This window comes from Acanthisitta chloris, unplaced genomic scaffold (genome assembly GCF_000695815.1).
Source record: "Acanthisitta chloris isolate BGI_N310 unplaced genomic scaffold, ASM69581v1 scaffold21084, whole genome shotgun sequence".
Lineage (NCBI taxonomy): Eukaryota > Metazoa > Chordata > Aves > Passeriformes > Acanthisittidae > Acanthisitta > Acanthisitta chloris.
The window spans coordinates 46,618-62,638 of NW_008671272.1; the positions used below are offsets into that span (position 1 = coordinate 46,618).

At 37.2% G+C, this 16,021-nt stretch overlaps 1 protein-coding gene across 1 annotated transcript in view; it reads left to right on the plus strand.

Moving 5' to 3' along the window:
* LOC103801625 (myelin regulatory factor-like protein) overlaps positions 1–3,869 on the plus strand; it is a gene marked incomplete at its 3' end in the record, with an annotated part of 27,831 nt that extends 23,962 nt beyond the window's left edge. The window contains exons 14-16 of the mRNA XM_009074043.1: positions 1,898–2,061; positions 2,625–2,685; positions 3,784–3,869. Coding sequence (XP_009072291.1) covers positions 1,898–2,061; positions 2,625–2,685; positions 3,784–3,869 — 311 coding nt within the window. The remainder of the gene's footprint in view (positions 1–1,897; positions 2,062–2,624; positions 2,686–3,783) is intronic.
* Between the last annotated feature and the right edge of the window lie 12,152 nt (positions 3,870–16,021).

The following is a 16,021-nucleotide window of genomic DNA, read 5'->3' on the forward strand; positions in this document are numbered from 1 at the left end:
CATTTTCTTGACTATTTGTCTAGATATGGGATTACTTCACAAACACCTTGGACATTTTAGGTTAGGTAAATCTGTGTTTTCTACTCTTTCTCCTAACACATGTGGCAGGGCATGTTAATGTCCGTTCTGTGACCTTTGGGGTGATGGGGGCAGGAAAGATCGATGTCTAGCAATTTAAGATGTATATTGAATTCAGATTTTTGCAACATCTGTTGTCCAGGTGGAATATCTGATTTAAATTTCTGGACTTCCCAACTCCAGAATAGCTTAGCACCTTGAGTAGTAAATGAACAGTGCTTCGTATCTTTGCCTTCAGTTTGGCAGGTGATGAGGCCTAGAACTTTATCTCATATTCCAAATTTAGTTACAAAGAAGCAGGATATTGTCTGGTGGTGTTGTGTCTCTTTGTCAGTTACTTGTTTGGAGCTGTTGGACTCTGTAAAATTAATTGATTGCATTACTTGCATTACACATTTGAACCAGGCTCTGCTACTTTCTAGAGAGATGTCTCAACTGTGTGAAACTTGCTATTTTGAGACAAGAATCTTTTTCTTCTTAGTTGCACTGTGCTCAGTACTTTGTCACCAGTGAGGCAGTAAAACTCTAGTCAGTTCTTTCTTCCCAAATAAACTATTCCTTCATTTTCCATTTTCTCAGCTAGTTGAAGCCACCTAGAAGCTATTCATGCATGATTTGAAGAGAATGGAAAGGGCAGCTGCTACATATCACTGGTATGAGGACAAGTGTCTATATAAATCACAGTTCTAGCCACAAGAAATGATTTTGAAGTCACTTTTCAGTGAAACAGGCTGTTGGTCTTCTGTCAGTAGGGAAGATTGCATCTTACCACTGATAACTGTGCTCTGATTCTGCTTATTCAAAGTACTGTCTGGTTTTGTGGAATGCAGTCACCTTTAAAAGAAAGGTGTGCATGGCATTTACAACATGAAAGGCAAAACTGCTTTTACCTTACTTCTGCATAACTTGACTGTACTGGAAGACTTAGCAACACTAACTGCAGTAATAGCTTCATCCAAGATTTATTGGCAGCACTCCAGTTGTGCATTAGTATGAGAAAGCCATTCTTTCAAACACAGCAAAGAAAGTATGCTGCTACCGTGCTCCTGCAGTGGATCAGAAAACATTTTTGGCTCAGAAATGGGTAAAATACTACCAGAATAGTTGTACTGAAAGCTTCCCCAGCAGCAGATTGGTACCTAGATGATAAGCAAAGGTAGAAGAATAGAAGGTTTTTCCTGGGTAAAATATTCAGGAGTAAGTGGAGAGTGTCTGAACTGTGTCTGTTACAGAGTGGATCATGGTATTAGAACTTACAAGACTACTGTAAGACACTGGAGAGTCTGAAGGGGAAAACAAAATATGCTATCACAGCTTGACCTCTGGTTTGGTTTTTTCCCTGTCTTGCTGATCCCTATGTGGTTAACATTATGTGTACAATATGGATAGAAACTTTGGCTTGTCTGAGCCTACCTAATACCTATAGTAGATGGTAGAATGTACATTTTCCCAAAGGACTCTGAAATCTGTGTTCAGCTGCAACACTGAAAATCAAATAGTAGATTCCTGTTGTGACAGTGTGAAGGTTTAAAATTCAACACAGTATGAAGGTAAAATACAGTTTAAATTCTTGGTCTAAAAAGCCCTGTAGCTTCTTCAAATTGTTCTGCAAGTCCTCATTTTCAGTTTACTACAAATGGATCATCTAGCAAAAAGGTTTTATAGTGACACATGCATCCCATTTACAGTAAGATGACTTGTGTTTTCATTTTAAATATTCAACATATCCTTACATAGGTGAATTCTGTACTCATTTCTGCTTGTTACATCTGATTGATGAATATACTGTATCTACTTTTGTCATTGTTTTGCTTCTCAGGATCAGATCTTTATGGAGAATGTTGGTGCTGTAAAGCAGCTTTGTAAACTAACGAACAATCTTGAAGTCAGAATAGAAGAATTGGAACAGTGGAACAGGAAACTGGCCAGGCTGAAGCGGATGAGCAGTTTAAAGTCAACAGTCAGTGAAGAAAGTAAAGTCAGGTACCTCTGTCTAGGATGTTCTCTGATAGTTGTCACACAAATTGATAAAGTGATCTCTGTGATAGAAGTAAAAAACAGTTTTGCTTGGCAGTGGAGTTCACCTTATTTCCAGCATATAAGTTGTGAAACCCTCCCCAATTTCTCATATTTTTTTAACTCACTGACAAATTTAATATTTGAAATGGCTGTTAAATTGCCATTTTTGTAATTGCTTCAATTGCATGAAGCAAGGGGAGATTATGTCCAGTTACAGCTGTTGCTTCTAAGATGAATCTGCAGAGCTTCTTCTGCAAAAAAGAATCTTCATTAGTGCTTCAGTGAAAGTAATGAGTGTTTCCGGTTTCTGAGTAAGCTTTCTTTGAAATCAAATGTTGCATTTAATAGCATTCACCTGAATGTGCTAACTGCAGGCCTTTGTTCTTGAAAATTAATCTAATGATTATTCTGCCTTTCTCTTTGTAAATGTTGGAACTGCAAAAGCAAGTGACATTAACACCCTATTGAAAATGTCATCTTTTCATTTATTAGTTGCTGAAGCATTTGAATCTCATCTCTTACAGCAGGTATAGTCGAACTACTAGTCTTCTGCCATCCATAAAATCAGTCCCACTAAAATCCAGCAAGGTAAGTGAAATTAAATATATGAAATATGTCTGTGAGAGAGTTTTTAAATGCTGAAATATTGGTGAAAGTTTTCATATTTTTAAACATAAAATCAAATTCCTTGGCCAGGATTATTTAGTGTCATGCTTGAAGAATGAACTGAGGCAAATTATATATGAGACACTTCTACTTGCCTATACATAGTCTGTGTTAGAGTAGATACATGCTCTGTAATGGTGTGAAAGAGGAGGGAGACCAAAAGGACAGATATGTTGAGCCTGTAAGTATGCTTACATGGTGTAGTGCAGCCTTAGGCAGAAATGCTTATTTTGGTTTGAAAGTTTGCAGTCATGCTGATCCTTACCCAGCTTCCATCTTTGCATGAGTCTTTCACTGTGGTTTGCAGTTAGCAGCTCCTGTTTTGTACTGGATAACGATGTCTTTCAGGTTGTTAAGACCTGACTAAGATGTCATTGCTATTGCTGAATGACTGCCTCTTGCCCATAGGATGGTATAGAAAGCAGACACCCCTATTTATAAGGATTGGATGAGTTAGAAAACATACATTGACCTTCTTCAAGACAGTCTTCCTAGCCTGCCAAGTCCTGTTCTTTACGATGAACCAATGTTCATTTGCCTATCTTGCTTTTGTCAGTGCCAAAGAGCAGAAGAAAACAACAGGTCAAATATTCTTTGTTCCATCATCTAAGATCACCCTACTTGTTTGGAAAGTGCCTTTCTTCTGTATTTACACCAGCCCTGGTTTAACATGGTCTGAGCACATACTGAAAGCTGCTGGCCGCTGCTTACGAGTTCTTCATTTGATTTTAACATGCCTCAAGAGTATGAAAAATGGCAGGAGGAAAGGACAAGGAATTGTTATTTTTAACTATCCTTTCTTCCTATGTTATGTTTGTGTCCCCAGACTATTAACAGTCTTAGGGAGCCTTTCAATACTGAAGCTTTTCTCTTTAAACTTTGGCCCCTATACAATGTTGAATTTTATGGTTCCTATGAAAGAAACAAGGGTGACTTAAAGTCAGACCTAGTGTAGTATTTCTTCATCTACTAGTAGTACCTTAGTGCCACTTAAATTAACCAACCTGTTTGTTTTCCTAGGTTTGTTTGTCAAAAACCAAAGAATCTTGCTCTGTGAAGATTTTCCGTGTGACTATAGTAGCTTTGATTGCTATTATGGCACTATGGTAACAATTAATTATCAACAAGTTGACTTGTGTCTCTCTTTTCCCTTTCTATTTATCTCATAAAAAAGAAGATAGCATATTTTAATCTTCCTTTTACCCTTGCTCCTCAAAGAACACAATGTATTCAAATTAACAGTCAGTACACCTGATAATATTGTAAACTTCCATGATGGTGAGATACTCATGTGATAAGACACACAACTAATCTCTGTCGATGTCACAATGCATGGTGCATCTTGAATGTGCCTCAGTGGTTTGTACCACATGTGCAAAGCTGGAGTCTGCATCTTTTATGCAATCATTTTGTTCCAAAGTACAATTTCTGATGTACAAAGTGATTCTGTTGTGTGAAATGAAGCTGAACTCATTCCCAATGTGGTGGGCAATTCTGTGACTCTGAAAGTTTATCTTGTGACATTGGACTTGTGTAAAGGAAAGTATATTCTGAATGTCTGAGGTTTGCCATTTTCTGTTTCCAGTTCAAAAACCTGTGGCTTACAATCTCATTGTGAACTGAGTACTTTGAACTGGTGCTGTGATTCTACTTATGTTGGAAACTGACCATATTTTGTGTTGAACACAAGTATAAGAATACAATACTGTATACAAGTAGCTGATCAAAACCCCATTAAAATGAGTCAAAACTTTTCCTACTAAAGGAAAAGTGATCAGATAGTTAACTCCTACATTACTACATTTGGACTAGGTGCTGTCAAGGTATTATTCATATTGTGTTACATAAAAGATGGATGTAAATCTACAGAATAATTCTCTTTCTACAGTGCTTTGACAATATGGAGCCTATATTTACTTAGTATTCATGACAGACGCTTTGAAAGACATCCGGTTTACAGGCAAGTAGTTAAATAAGCATTAGTGAATTATAATTAGTAAAATTACTAATAGATTGGGAACCAATCTGTTTTGGTCCTCAACTCTAATGCGTGCTTCTTAATGAATTATTTTTCTTCAGCAGCAGTACCTCAAGTTCTGTTCTACTCTCTCCCTCTACCACTACAGCAGGTACTGTGTCTCTATTGGTCTGCATAACATAAGAGGCTTTCAATTTCTGTGCTATTATAAAATGGCAATAGACACACAGCATTTGTGAGAATTGTCCTTTTTTTTTCGGTCTTTAGCACTGCAAAGTGAAAGCACGATTTCTCAGAGCACACAGCCCAACAGCAGGATCCCTGAAGTGAATTTCTGTGACCTTTTGCCTTGCGACAAGGTCTATTGTTGTCCAATTCATCAACCAAAAGTCAAATTTCTAAGTTATGAAAAAACCAATTCAAAGGAGAAACGTAAGTTGAAACATTAATTTCTATTATTTACCATTTGAGTAGAGACTGTATGGAGACTGTGGGGGAAGGGGCAAGAATCTTTAAAGGTAGTTAGCTCCCTACAAACCAGCCTAGTGCAGAGGATTTAAAAAAATTCTGATATAGCTATCCTCACTGGAGTCAATATGGTTATGAAAAATCTGACTTGGTTACTATTAAGAATTTTGGGTCCTAAGGCTTTTTGTGGGGTGTCACTGTTTTTCCTGGCCATTCATGGTAAATGATTTCATGTGAACTAGAAAGTCACTAATCCCTTTAATTAACCTTTGGCTACAGTTGGACAGGAGTTGATTGGGGGAAGTAGAGAGTGAATTAGCAGATGTAAAAACCCCTCACTTAATGGTGTCACAGTGTGGAGATACTACATCTTGCCTATAGGCAGAGTCAGACATCCAACTGCCAGAAAACACAAAATGTAACACTCTGATTGTTCAGACAGAGTGTTCGAGTAGTATTATGTGAAGACAGAGCTCTATAAAATAAAATACTTTTACTGGAATGAATTCTCTTTCGGATATTGTCTGCCAGATGTTATGTGTATAATGTGTGAGAAGGTGTATTGCTTACAACTTTTATAATATTTATAAGAAAGAGTTAACACATAAAGGTATGCACAAGTTGTTGGAATATGTATTCCTCTTTCCCATTCCTGAACATTGTCAATGTCTGTAAGCAAGTGTTAAATTACTAAACCGGCATTCGTACTCTTCCTTTCATGGCCTTGGGAACAATTCTTGCACCACAGTTGAGAAATGGAGGTGAAATTGGGGAATGGATGCAGTTCAGCCTCTGAAGTGCAAATGTCTGCCAGGGCAGACATTACCAATTGCCATGACACACATAGCACAAACTGTTTCAGTGGGATTCACCCACTCACCATTCTTTACACTGCAGACAAGCTGTATGTAAGTGATCCTGCTGATTCTTGTATCAGTGCTGCATTAGGCCCTGTGGCAGATATAGCTCAATATGGTGCTTTCAAGAGGTCATACCTAAGTGATTTGTATCAGTCTGAAGCCTGAAAGAGTGCTGATTAATTAAAAAGACATCTCATTTATAAATGAGGGATGAAATGAAATATGAAAACTTTCTATCCCCAGCTGGCTACTTTTGATATTAGGTGGAAAGAGAAGATAAGAATAAACACAAAGCATTACCTTCTCAAGGTTTCATGCTCCAAATAGCATTATGTGTTGATCCAAGAGTGAAAAATCAGCATAGTACACAAGCTACTGAAAGATTTCAGGTCTGAACAAGTTTAATGAAGCTGAATGTATCCCCAGATGGAAGGTAACAATGTCAATATGAAATTCAAACAGAAGGAAAAGCATCAGGCTGTTTAATGTAGCTGTAGCCAAGATAAATGAAATGGAAAATATTTTCAGAACAAAAAGCTAAGAGTTAAATATGGGGAATAATCAAGATAAACTGTGGATATTTTAGAATCAGATGATTAGTCTGATTCATGGAAAGGCAGAACTATTTGAAATTACAGTTGAATTAAATACTAATTTAAGAGTTCATATTGAACAGACCTTTTGCTGTTCCACAATGCAATACCTGAATTCTGCAGGTGTAGACTACTATCAAGAACATCCATTGTAGCTCCTAATTGCTTGTTGAGGAGAAGGCTGTTAGGAAAGTTCAGTTAGAAACAAAAGCATTCATAAGCAAGGCAAAAAATATTAAACAAAAATTCATCACATCTCTATGTAGTCTAGCTTAATGTGGCCTTTTTTTCCTCATACTTCATTTGTTTTAAGAACTGGTTTCTCTGAAGGATTTAGACTTTGGAACTTCCACTAATTTCAGTGGAACTGAGTAATGTGAATACCCTTCACCATCTGGGCCTTTTTTACTCTCTGCCTCCATGCCATTAGTACTCATTGGTCTCCCCTTAATGTTAAGTGTCACTGATAACCAGGGGCTGTCCTTACTTCCTCTTCAGTGTTGTTTCTTCCATCACAATAAAAGGTTGGCGAGGGCTCCTGCTGGATTTTGTCCACCTTATGCATTCCATTTATTGCCTTCAGATGGTAGTTAACAGATTCATAGTAAGGTACCACCTCCACAAGAAATCATCAGTGGTTTTCTTCTATACTGCCTATAGAATATTGCAGCTCATGTGAATTAAAACCAGAAAGTGCTTGGGGGAAAAATGGAAAGGATACCACATTTATTTGGATGAGTTTATCAGGAGCTTATCTGAAGAGAATTATTTCCTGTTTACATTCTGGTCATGTTCACACTTATATATTTGCTATTAACTAGATCTTCACACCCCACGTGGGCCTTTGAGAAAGCTCTCAGAGTTACTATATTGTGACAGAGTGGAAGTTTACCACAATTTCTTGAAGGCTGCTGTGGTGCTTTTTGGTGGTTCTTGGTGTTCTCAATTGGCACCTTGCACTCCAAATAAAAAGAACATTAGGCCTGGTTTTCTACATTTCATTTGGATTGCATCTGCTTAAAGGACAATGAAATGGTAATTTTATGCTGAGTAAAAACACAAGCAAAAATAAAGTTCTGTACTGGTTAGTGACTCAGCTGAAATCTTAGTGAAGTAAATCTGTCTTTATCCTGGTTTTTATACAAAATTCTGATACCTACTTAATGCTTTCTTCTATCATCTGCAAAAGAATCACAGTTTTACGTGTTTAGTAATTCAGAGTATTTAATAAATATTCCTGCCAACACTTGCATGGCTGAAGTATTTTATCTACAAGGAGAAATCTTTTACCTTTACTAGGGTATATAGGTTTTTCTACAGAATAGTTCTCTGTTAACGAAGATGCAAAATGCATTTAATGCCTTGCTAGCATATCTAGACTGTTAAGAGAAATCAGAAGAAAATGAAGGTGTGTCAACTAGATTGTACATAAAAAGGAAGAATGAGAGAAAGAACAGACTTTTTGTAGATCTGCCTCAAGACTGACTGTACATGTATAAGTGATTGCATGTGTTCAGTAACCATTTTCCTAGGTACATAAAACAGTATAATGAAATGGGACAGCAGATGACTACTAAATGCAGTTACCACCTAAGCTGGTGGAACTGGTAGATCTGTAGGATGAGCTAGTAAATAGAAAATGGATTGAAGGAACAACTGGCAGCAGTATAACAGATTCATAGAAAAACACAAACCTGAATAAATCCCAAAGATGATTTTGTATTTCATTACTTCTGGGCTCTTGGATTCTAGTTGTTAATGTTCTTGGTCATGTGCTAGCATGAGAAAAGTCTGGATTCTCTTATTTCCCAATACTGAAATGAAACCAAATTTGGAATGAATTAGAAAACAGTAAGGTCAATCCAGCTGTCTTGTTTCAATCTCAGTGTAATGATGCATTTTGATCCTTGCTTTTGTAAAATAAATTTTTATATAATGAAACAGTCATTTCTGTTCTAAACAGCCATTCTGAAGTTAGAATGTTTCCTTTGGAAAACACAAGAATGGGGTATTTTGGTATTCTAGAAATGGTATTTGATAAAGCATATTAGTTCAGGCAAGATCAACGTTTTCCAGTGCTAGCTTATTGGTAACATGTCTCTGAACAGATTCTTGGCTGGCAAATAGTATAAAAGCACAGGAATAGCATTAAACCATTTCCCATGGGCTCGAAGGGCCTTTTACCTTCCCCAGGTTGTGCTATGTGATGATTATTCAAAAGACCTTTAAAGTTCACTTTTCTACAGAAATGTTGAGAAAATTAATATTTTAATAATAAAAATATTATCAGCTTATATTTCCCAGCCTAGTTCAATGTTTGAAGTTACAGATATGATACCAGTGAACATGGTGATTGTGTTGTTAGAGGTGTACACAGCTTAGTTAGTTTCCTCAATTTGGTTATGCATCCTCTCTCTGGGTCAGTCCTCAGTATCTTAACGTCTCACATTCAAAAATCCAACTTAGAATCTAAGTTCCCCCAGCCTATGTTTGTGTGCCAGATGCCATTTTCTCAATAATAGAAAGATGTGGCTTTATGATCAGATTTCTGCTGAAGTTCCTGACTGCATATTGACTTTCACTTTGGTTCTCTTTTATAAAAATTGGTGATGTTCTGTGTGTGGGATGAAATACTTTCTATTGGGCTGTTCTTTGGAAATGTTTTAGATATCCTGTAGAATTTCAAAAAGGTTGTTTCTTGTTATCTGCAACTTATTTTTACTGTGTATATTTTCTTCTGAATAGAGGTAATTTGTATTTTAAAGATTTCTCATGTGGTTATGCATGCCTTTATCCAAGAGATAATTAACAAAGCATCTTCTGTTGTTGTATTCATACTTCGATGTTATAACTGTGCCAAGCTAATTTGAGGTATGTTTCTACACACATTCTTTCACAGGAGACAAAAGTGACATGTCACCTGAACAAGATTCAGTCAAAAAACCTAACAGAAGACCTGATCTTGGAAATGACTGTAAGTCCTATATTTGGGGGGAAAAAACCGTTGAAATCTATATTTGTATGACTTTGAAGAGCTACTTTTAGGCTTGGAATTCTGCTTCTGGAATTTAGAGAAGTTTCATTTCTAACAGATCATTATAGAGAATTAGCGTTTGAAAATCCATTCCCTGTGAACCACAGGAAACCTGTGATTTGCTACAATTTTAGTTTATTCTTACATCTTTTTTAGATTTTTATAGACATTCTGATGGTCCTCTCTAGAGAGTTCTTAGGCTTGGCTCCAGATATAATAAAGTGACAAATGCATTTGCCTTGACAGGGGCTAAAATCTTGTAAGGTGCTCAGCACTGCTAACCCTTGTACAGTAAAATGCTTAAGGGTATGAGTGTGATACTTGTGTGCAGAAAATGCCTGATACAGTGTAAAGGGAGTGTTTGGGGTTTGGCTCATCTCACCTAAGGGATTAAAGTGTCAGCTACTGAAAGGGGCCATCTCTACCTTAAGATTCTGACACTGCCTGCTTCAGAGGAGATGAAATGAATTTTCATGACACAAGACCTTTGGCTTGATTTCAGGTTCCTTTTTTTGTGACTGTGTACTGCTGTCAGAGGCAGTCTGGGCTGAAAATATTGATTCTTTTATGTAAAGATGAGTATCTGCTGATTACATATGTTATAACAGCATGCTCTGGCATTCATTCTGTATGAGCAAGATTATACCTTATGTCTTTTATGTGGATCTTCTGTTTAAGGCTTGGTGTTTTTTTTTATAAATATTTGATTAAAGATTAGGCAATAATTGGATGATACACTAGCATGTACTTAAAGCAGGTTGCTGCCCAGGGCCATGTGAGGAATAGAACACAGATTCTGCTTGTTGCGTGGGTATGCCCCAGTGGAATGATCTAGGAAAAATCATTCCCCTTCTGATTTGTTTTGCATGGGTACACACCTCAGAGAAGGTCCTCTGAGGCATCACTACAATATGTGTGGTAATAAGATGCTGTTATAGGGGAATGTTCTACTGTGCTAGTTCTTTGAGATGAACGTGCTCGATTTCCCTCTGTTGCTTGAGCATGCATGTGGATATTTGCAAGCTGAAAAGTATATACTGTTACACAGAGGTTTTATAGTCAGAGAACAGGCCAGCCTATAATCGTCAAGTTTCTTTACAAAGCAGGGAATGGTCACTGTAGAACATAGGAACAGAAATACAAAACCCGTGTGCACAGTGTGAAGAGCAGACTTGAGCCTGCTGAGCCAGGTCCTCCTCGTGCTTTCTGCACCGCGTTGCAAGACTTGGTGAAGGGCTTAGTGGGGAAGCTGTGTGAGGAGTGGCTGAGGTCACTTGGTTTGTTCAGCCTAGGGAAGAGGATTCCAAGAGGAGACCTCATAGTGGTCTACAGCTTCATCACTGGATTAGAAACAAGTATTATTTCTCTCAACAAAGATAAATGTTTTTCAAATTAATGGTTACTTGCATGAGCATGGCTTCTGGTACATTAAAATGATTGATACATTTGTAAAATAGTAAAGTATTAGGTGCCCATGTTGTTTATCCTTGCAAACTGAACAAGGATCTTATCTCCCCTGTAACGGTAGAATGAAGGTAATCAACCAGAGGCTTTTAACTGAGCACTACTTTTGACCTTCACCAACTCCTGTAGTGGCAAGCAAGGGAATAGATGCCACAGTACTAACTCCAGTTTTATTATGCTCTTATCTAAGATTTTTCAAATAATCAAGAATAAACCATTATTCTTAATATTTTTAGGGATTGATACAACAGTCAGTTCCATAAAGATTTTGGAAACTCAGCAAAGCATTGACAATCGCTATTGTAGTAAGAATCTGCAGTGCAGGTAGGTAAATTGTTTCATTATGCTATAGTGGAATAAAATACCATTAATGTGGCATGGCTACTTGGCTGACTGCTGCTCTAGCATGCAGGAGTCTTTGCTACTTTTTCATTTTTTTTCTGTTTAAATTTAAATGCAATTTCCATGTTTTGGCAAAGATATTTTCTATCTCAACATCCTATGTATATTAATTAATTTTTCAGCTCTGGAAATTACAGCTATGTTATTCCTGTTAACAAATACACACCCATGGACGTAGAAATCTCATTGGAAATGCAGTAAGTACAATTAAAGAGAATACACACAAAAGACAACAGTGGTTTGATAGAAATTCTTGCCTGATTTCTATTGTGACACAAAAGCTTTTCCTATTCAGAGGAGTAGGATAAATCTATGCACAACTAAGTCTTTAATGTAGATCTTGGGTAGATTCCTTGCTGTAGCATAGGCCTAATACCTACACTAGAGGGTGGTGAGACACTGGCACAGGTTGCCCAGGGAGGTAGTGGATGCCCCAACCCTGGCAGTGTTCAAAGCCAGGCTGGATAAAGCCTTGAGCAACCTGGTCTGGTGGGAGGTGTCCCTGCCCAAGGCAGGGGGTTGGGACTAGATGATCTCTAAGGTCCATTCCAATCCATTAACATACTATGATACCATTCTCAGCCCAATGACAATTTCACCCATTGTTGCAGATATCAGAATTCAGAAGCCTTATGGTTTAGTCTAATAACCATTTGAGCAGACATGTATGCATATGTTGGCAGGATTTTGGCTTTTGGCTTAGGGGTTTTGTTGTTTGTTGAGGTTTTTTGGGGTTTTTTTTGGTGTAGAGAAATTTTTTCTTTTTTTTTTTTTGATATAGAGAAATTTTCATTATATTTTTTTGATATAGAGAAATGTTGTTAGGAAAGTACATAAGTAACTTCAGAGAATACCTTTTTTTGGCCTGTTGTCCCCTGTAAAAGGGGTTTGTTGTGCAGAAGCATCTGGTCATTCATGAAATTGCAACTTAAAAAGGAATAAAGACTTATTCCTCTCAGCATGTATTTTCTCCTCAAACAAAAGCCTATCTCCACTGTGTTCTCTCAGAAGTAACAAGTCCTTTCTTTTGGAGTTCTTTGCTGAGAAAGGACATAGCCAGCCAGAACAGCTGCCAGACAATCTGCCTGATGATACTTCATGACTCCTATCTCTCCAAGAAAGGGCTCGTCCAGTCTTTTGATCTTGAATCCTTGATATTTTGATCCTTGCAAACATCTGTCTTTTTCAGATGAGAGGAAATACAATGATACTCTTGAAGTGTTTGCTTGTTTTCTACAGCCACTGAAAATTTGTCTTTTAAATGTATGCCATTATAACCTAATTGTGCAGCCCTCCCATGTAGGGATTAATACATCATTTCAAAGTTTCATTAAGTATAAATTTTGGAGGGGGTGGTGGCTTGGGGGGAACTGATATTATTTTTAATAAAATAATTTTAATCAATTTTTTCTGTTTCTTGAAGCACTACAGAACCATTAATTATATTTCTCTGCAAAGTCACATTTGGAAATTATTGCTCCCATTATTCTTCAAGCCAAAACAGTAGGAAGGATTTCCTAGAAACCACACAGGTAAGATTTTTGCAGCAATACTCTGGCTTGTACTTTTATAAAACTAATGGCTGCAAAATTCTGATTTTGCTTACAGTAGTAGAAATCCAATGGTACTATAAGTCTGCCAGACATAGCTGGCTTTGGCATAACCATGAGATTCAATCTTTTGGCTGGAGTCAGTTTTCTACTGAGTTTTATAAAAATATATTCTCTGATTTCTCTGCAAGGATAGTTTTGAGTCTGCTACAGCCTAAGTCACCACTATAACTCATAACTCCAGAGATAGTTAAGAAATGGGAGTAACTTACCACTCAGGGCTTTAGGAAACAGAGTCCTCTAAACTCTCATCTACTTTATGGTTTCCATCACTCTCATATGGGTAGTGAATTAAAGTTTTAAAGTCTTGAATTTGCAAGAAGCAATGGTAGTATTCACCTTTATTTCTGTGTGAACAGGAGTTTACCACTAAATCCTAAAGAGTTGTTTACATGTCATTCTCTGGATTTTCTCAATGGGAATAAAAGCTGTTAAAACATATTAGCTTTTCCCAGGAAAAAAAATATATTTAGTAACCAGATCTTGCAAACTCTTGAGCATCTCCAGGTAAATTGATGAAGGTCTTAAACTCTCTTCAAATTCCCTGGAAATATAAGACTCTTTCAAGGACCCCATTTGTCAATGTTTGCTTGGAAATGTTTATTCTGGCTAAAAACAGGAAAGGCAGAAGCAAGGATAACAGCATTTTGAACACATTGTGGGAGAAACATCCCTGAATTTAGAAGTAATTTCAGTCTTCTTTAGATTTCTGACCTATGGTGCTATACATAATATATTCTTAATTGATTTTAAATTTTTTTGTCCTTTGTCAAATTAGAGCAGTTGAGATACCTACAATAAGCTGACTTTCTGATCAACTTTTCAAATGACTTTGCAAAAAGTTACGGGTTTCTCTACAACTGCAGCAAAGCCATCAGAAAGCAATAATTGTCCAAGTTTTGACCTGTCTGTTGTAATTCCAGCAGAATTGAAATCAAGTCAGACATAGAGTTTTGATATGTGGAAATGTCCTTGAAGCCTACTGGCAAAACTGGTCAAAGAGATTTACTGTGTCAACCTGAAATCTACATCAAAAGACTAAAGCTAACTAGCCTCAATCAGCAGTGAACATTCAGTTTGATGTGACTCAGAATAGAAACGCTGCCTAGTTGAAGAGGTTTCTTTCAATAGGATTTTCCTAAGGCTTGGATGGCTTATTCCTGACCAAAAGGCAGGACAGCCATCATTCACACTCAGCAGTCTCACATAAGTTTTATCATGTGAACATATCTTCAGCAGAGAAGATATGTCAGAAAGTGAAGGGAGGAGAGAAAGATGAAGGAGTTGAGACACTAGAAAGAGATGAAATAAAAGTTACCATGGATCATTAGGTTAGAGAGGTGTAGCACAAAGATTTCAGATGCAAAATATATTTATTTTCTTCATTTGTATATGGCAGAGCACTAATATAAAATATCATGCAATCTTGCCTGCTTCTGTTTTTGAAAAAGTGAGTGAAGACACTACCCATATAGAGGAACTTTCCTGTGTTCTGAGGACTACTAAAGCTGCTGTTGCAAAATCAGCAGAATTGCCATTTTCCACTATTGCAACTTAAAGTTCTCAGGCCACCTGGCACATCAGAAACAATCCCTTTTTATTGTGGGATCTTCTTAGAAAATGAGTGAGTGAGTTCAGTTATTGAGAGCTAGCCGACTGCTACTGGAGTCAGATGCCTGTCAGTTCCCATGCTGAGCTGATCAGAGCAAACCCACATTTGCAGGTTTGAAGTCAGCATTCAATCTTTAAATACTTTGCTTACAGCTATCAAGGCTTGTTATCATACTTTGCGCTGCATTTGCCAATGAAATGTTTCCAGAGCCTGTCCTTGCCTCCACAATTTCACATGCAGTAAGGTGATCTAATCTCTCTCTCCTTTATCATCTAGGGGCGTCAGCACATTTGGACTCTCCCTGTAGCTAAATTGTATGACAGTGCATACTATTTCCGTGTCGCTGTCCCGGTAAGCTTTTTCAAATGGCAACACAGCAAAAGACAAATAGCATTTCGACTGAGAGAAGATCCTGTATGAATCTCCTTTATTTTTCATCTGCAGGGTTTTGCTGGCTGCTCGACAGACCCTTACTTTGCTGGAATGTTTTTTACTGATTACTACTTCTATTTTTATCGACATTGTAACTAAAATGTTGCTGAACATCCTGTTCTGTGGGGAAAAGTCAAAGAAACTCTGGATACAAAAAAGAGACTTGTCAATGTCCCTGAATATTTTTTTAAACCTCTTGATGAGTTGTATGGCACTTTCTTGTTTGTTTCTCTTTTAAATTTTAAAAAAAAATTAAAGTAGAAAATCAAAGTGTTTGACAAGCATAGCTCTGCATTTCCAGGAACTGTTCCTAAAGGATGTGAAGCAATGGAGTATATGATGTGTAAATAAAATAATCTTATTGATTATAGTGAAGTTATATGATATTGCACATATAGCAGACAAAAACAAATGCGTAGGAGCTCTGCTGAGCTGGGATGTACTCCAGTTGTCAGATTAAATGTTATTTGCAGTCAAAAGACCTGCTTCTGTCCTACAGGCATATGCCTTCTTTTGGTATCTGCTTCCCTTTTTGCATATATAAATCTATATTTTTGGCTAACAAAGCCAAAATGAAATGAAATGCTGAGAGAGAACTGTAGCATTGTGCAAATGTCCTCTAAAAAAAGCGTTGTAAGTTAGGGAACAATAGGTGAATTCCATGGTCTGTGTAAATGTTTCCATTTCAGAAAGAAGTCCCACCATTACTGTCACAATTGTGTAATTTAATCACACTACTGCTGTTTGAATGAGGTATGTTTCACCTGTTTCAGCCACCTCTATTATTTTTTTTCCGAAACTGTAC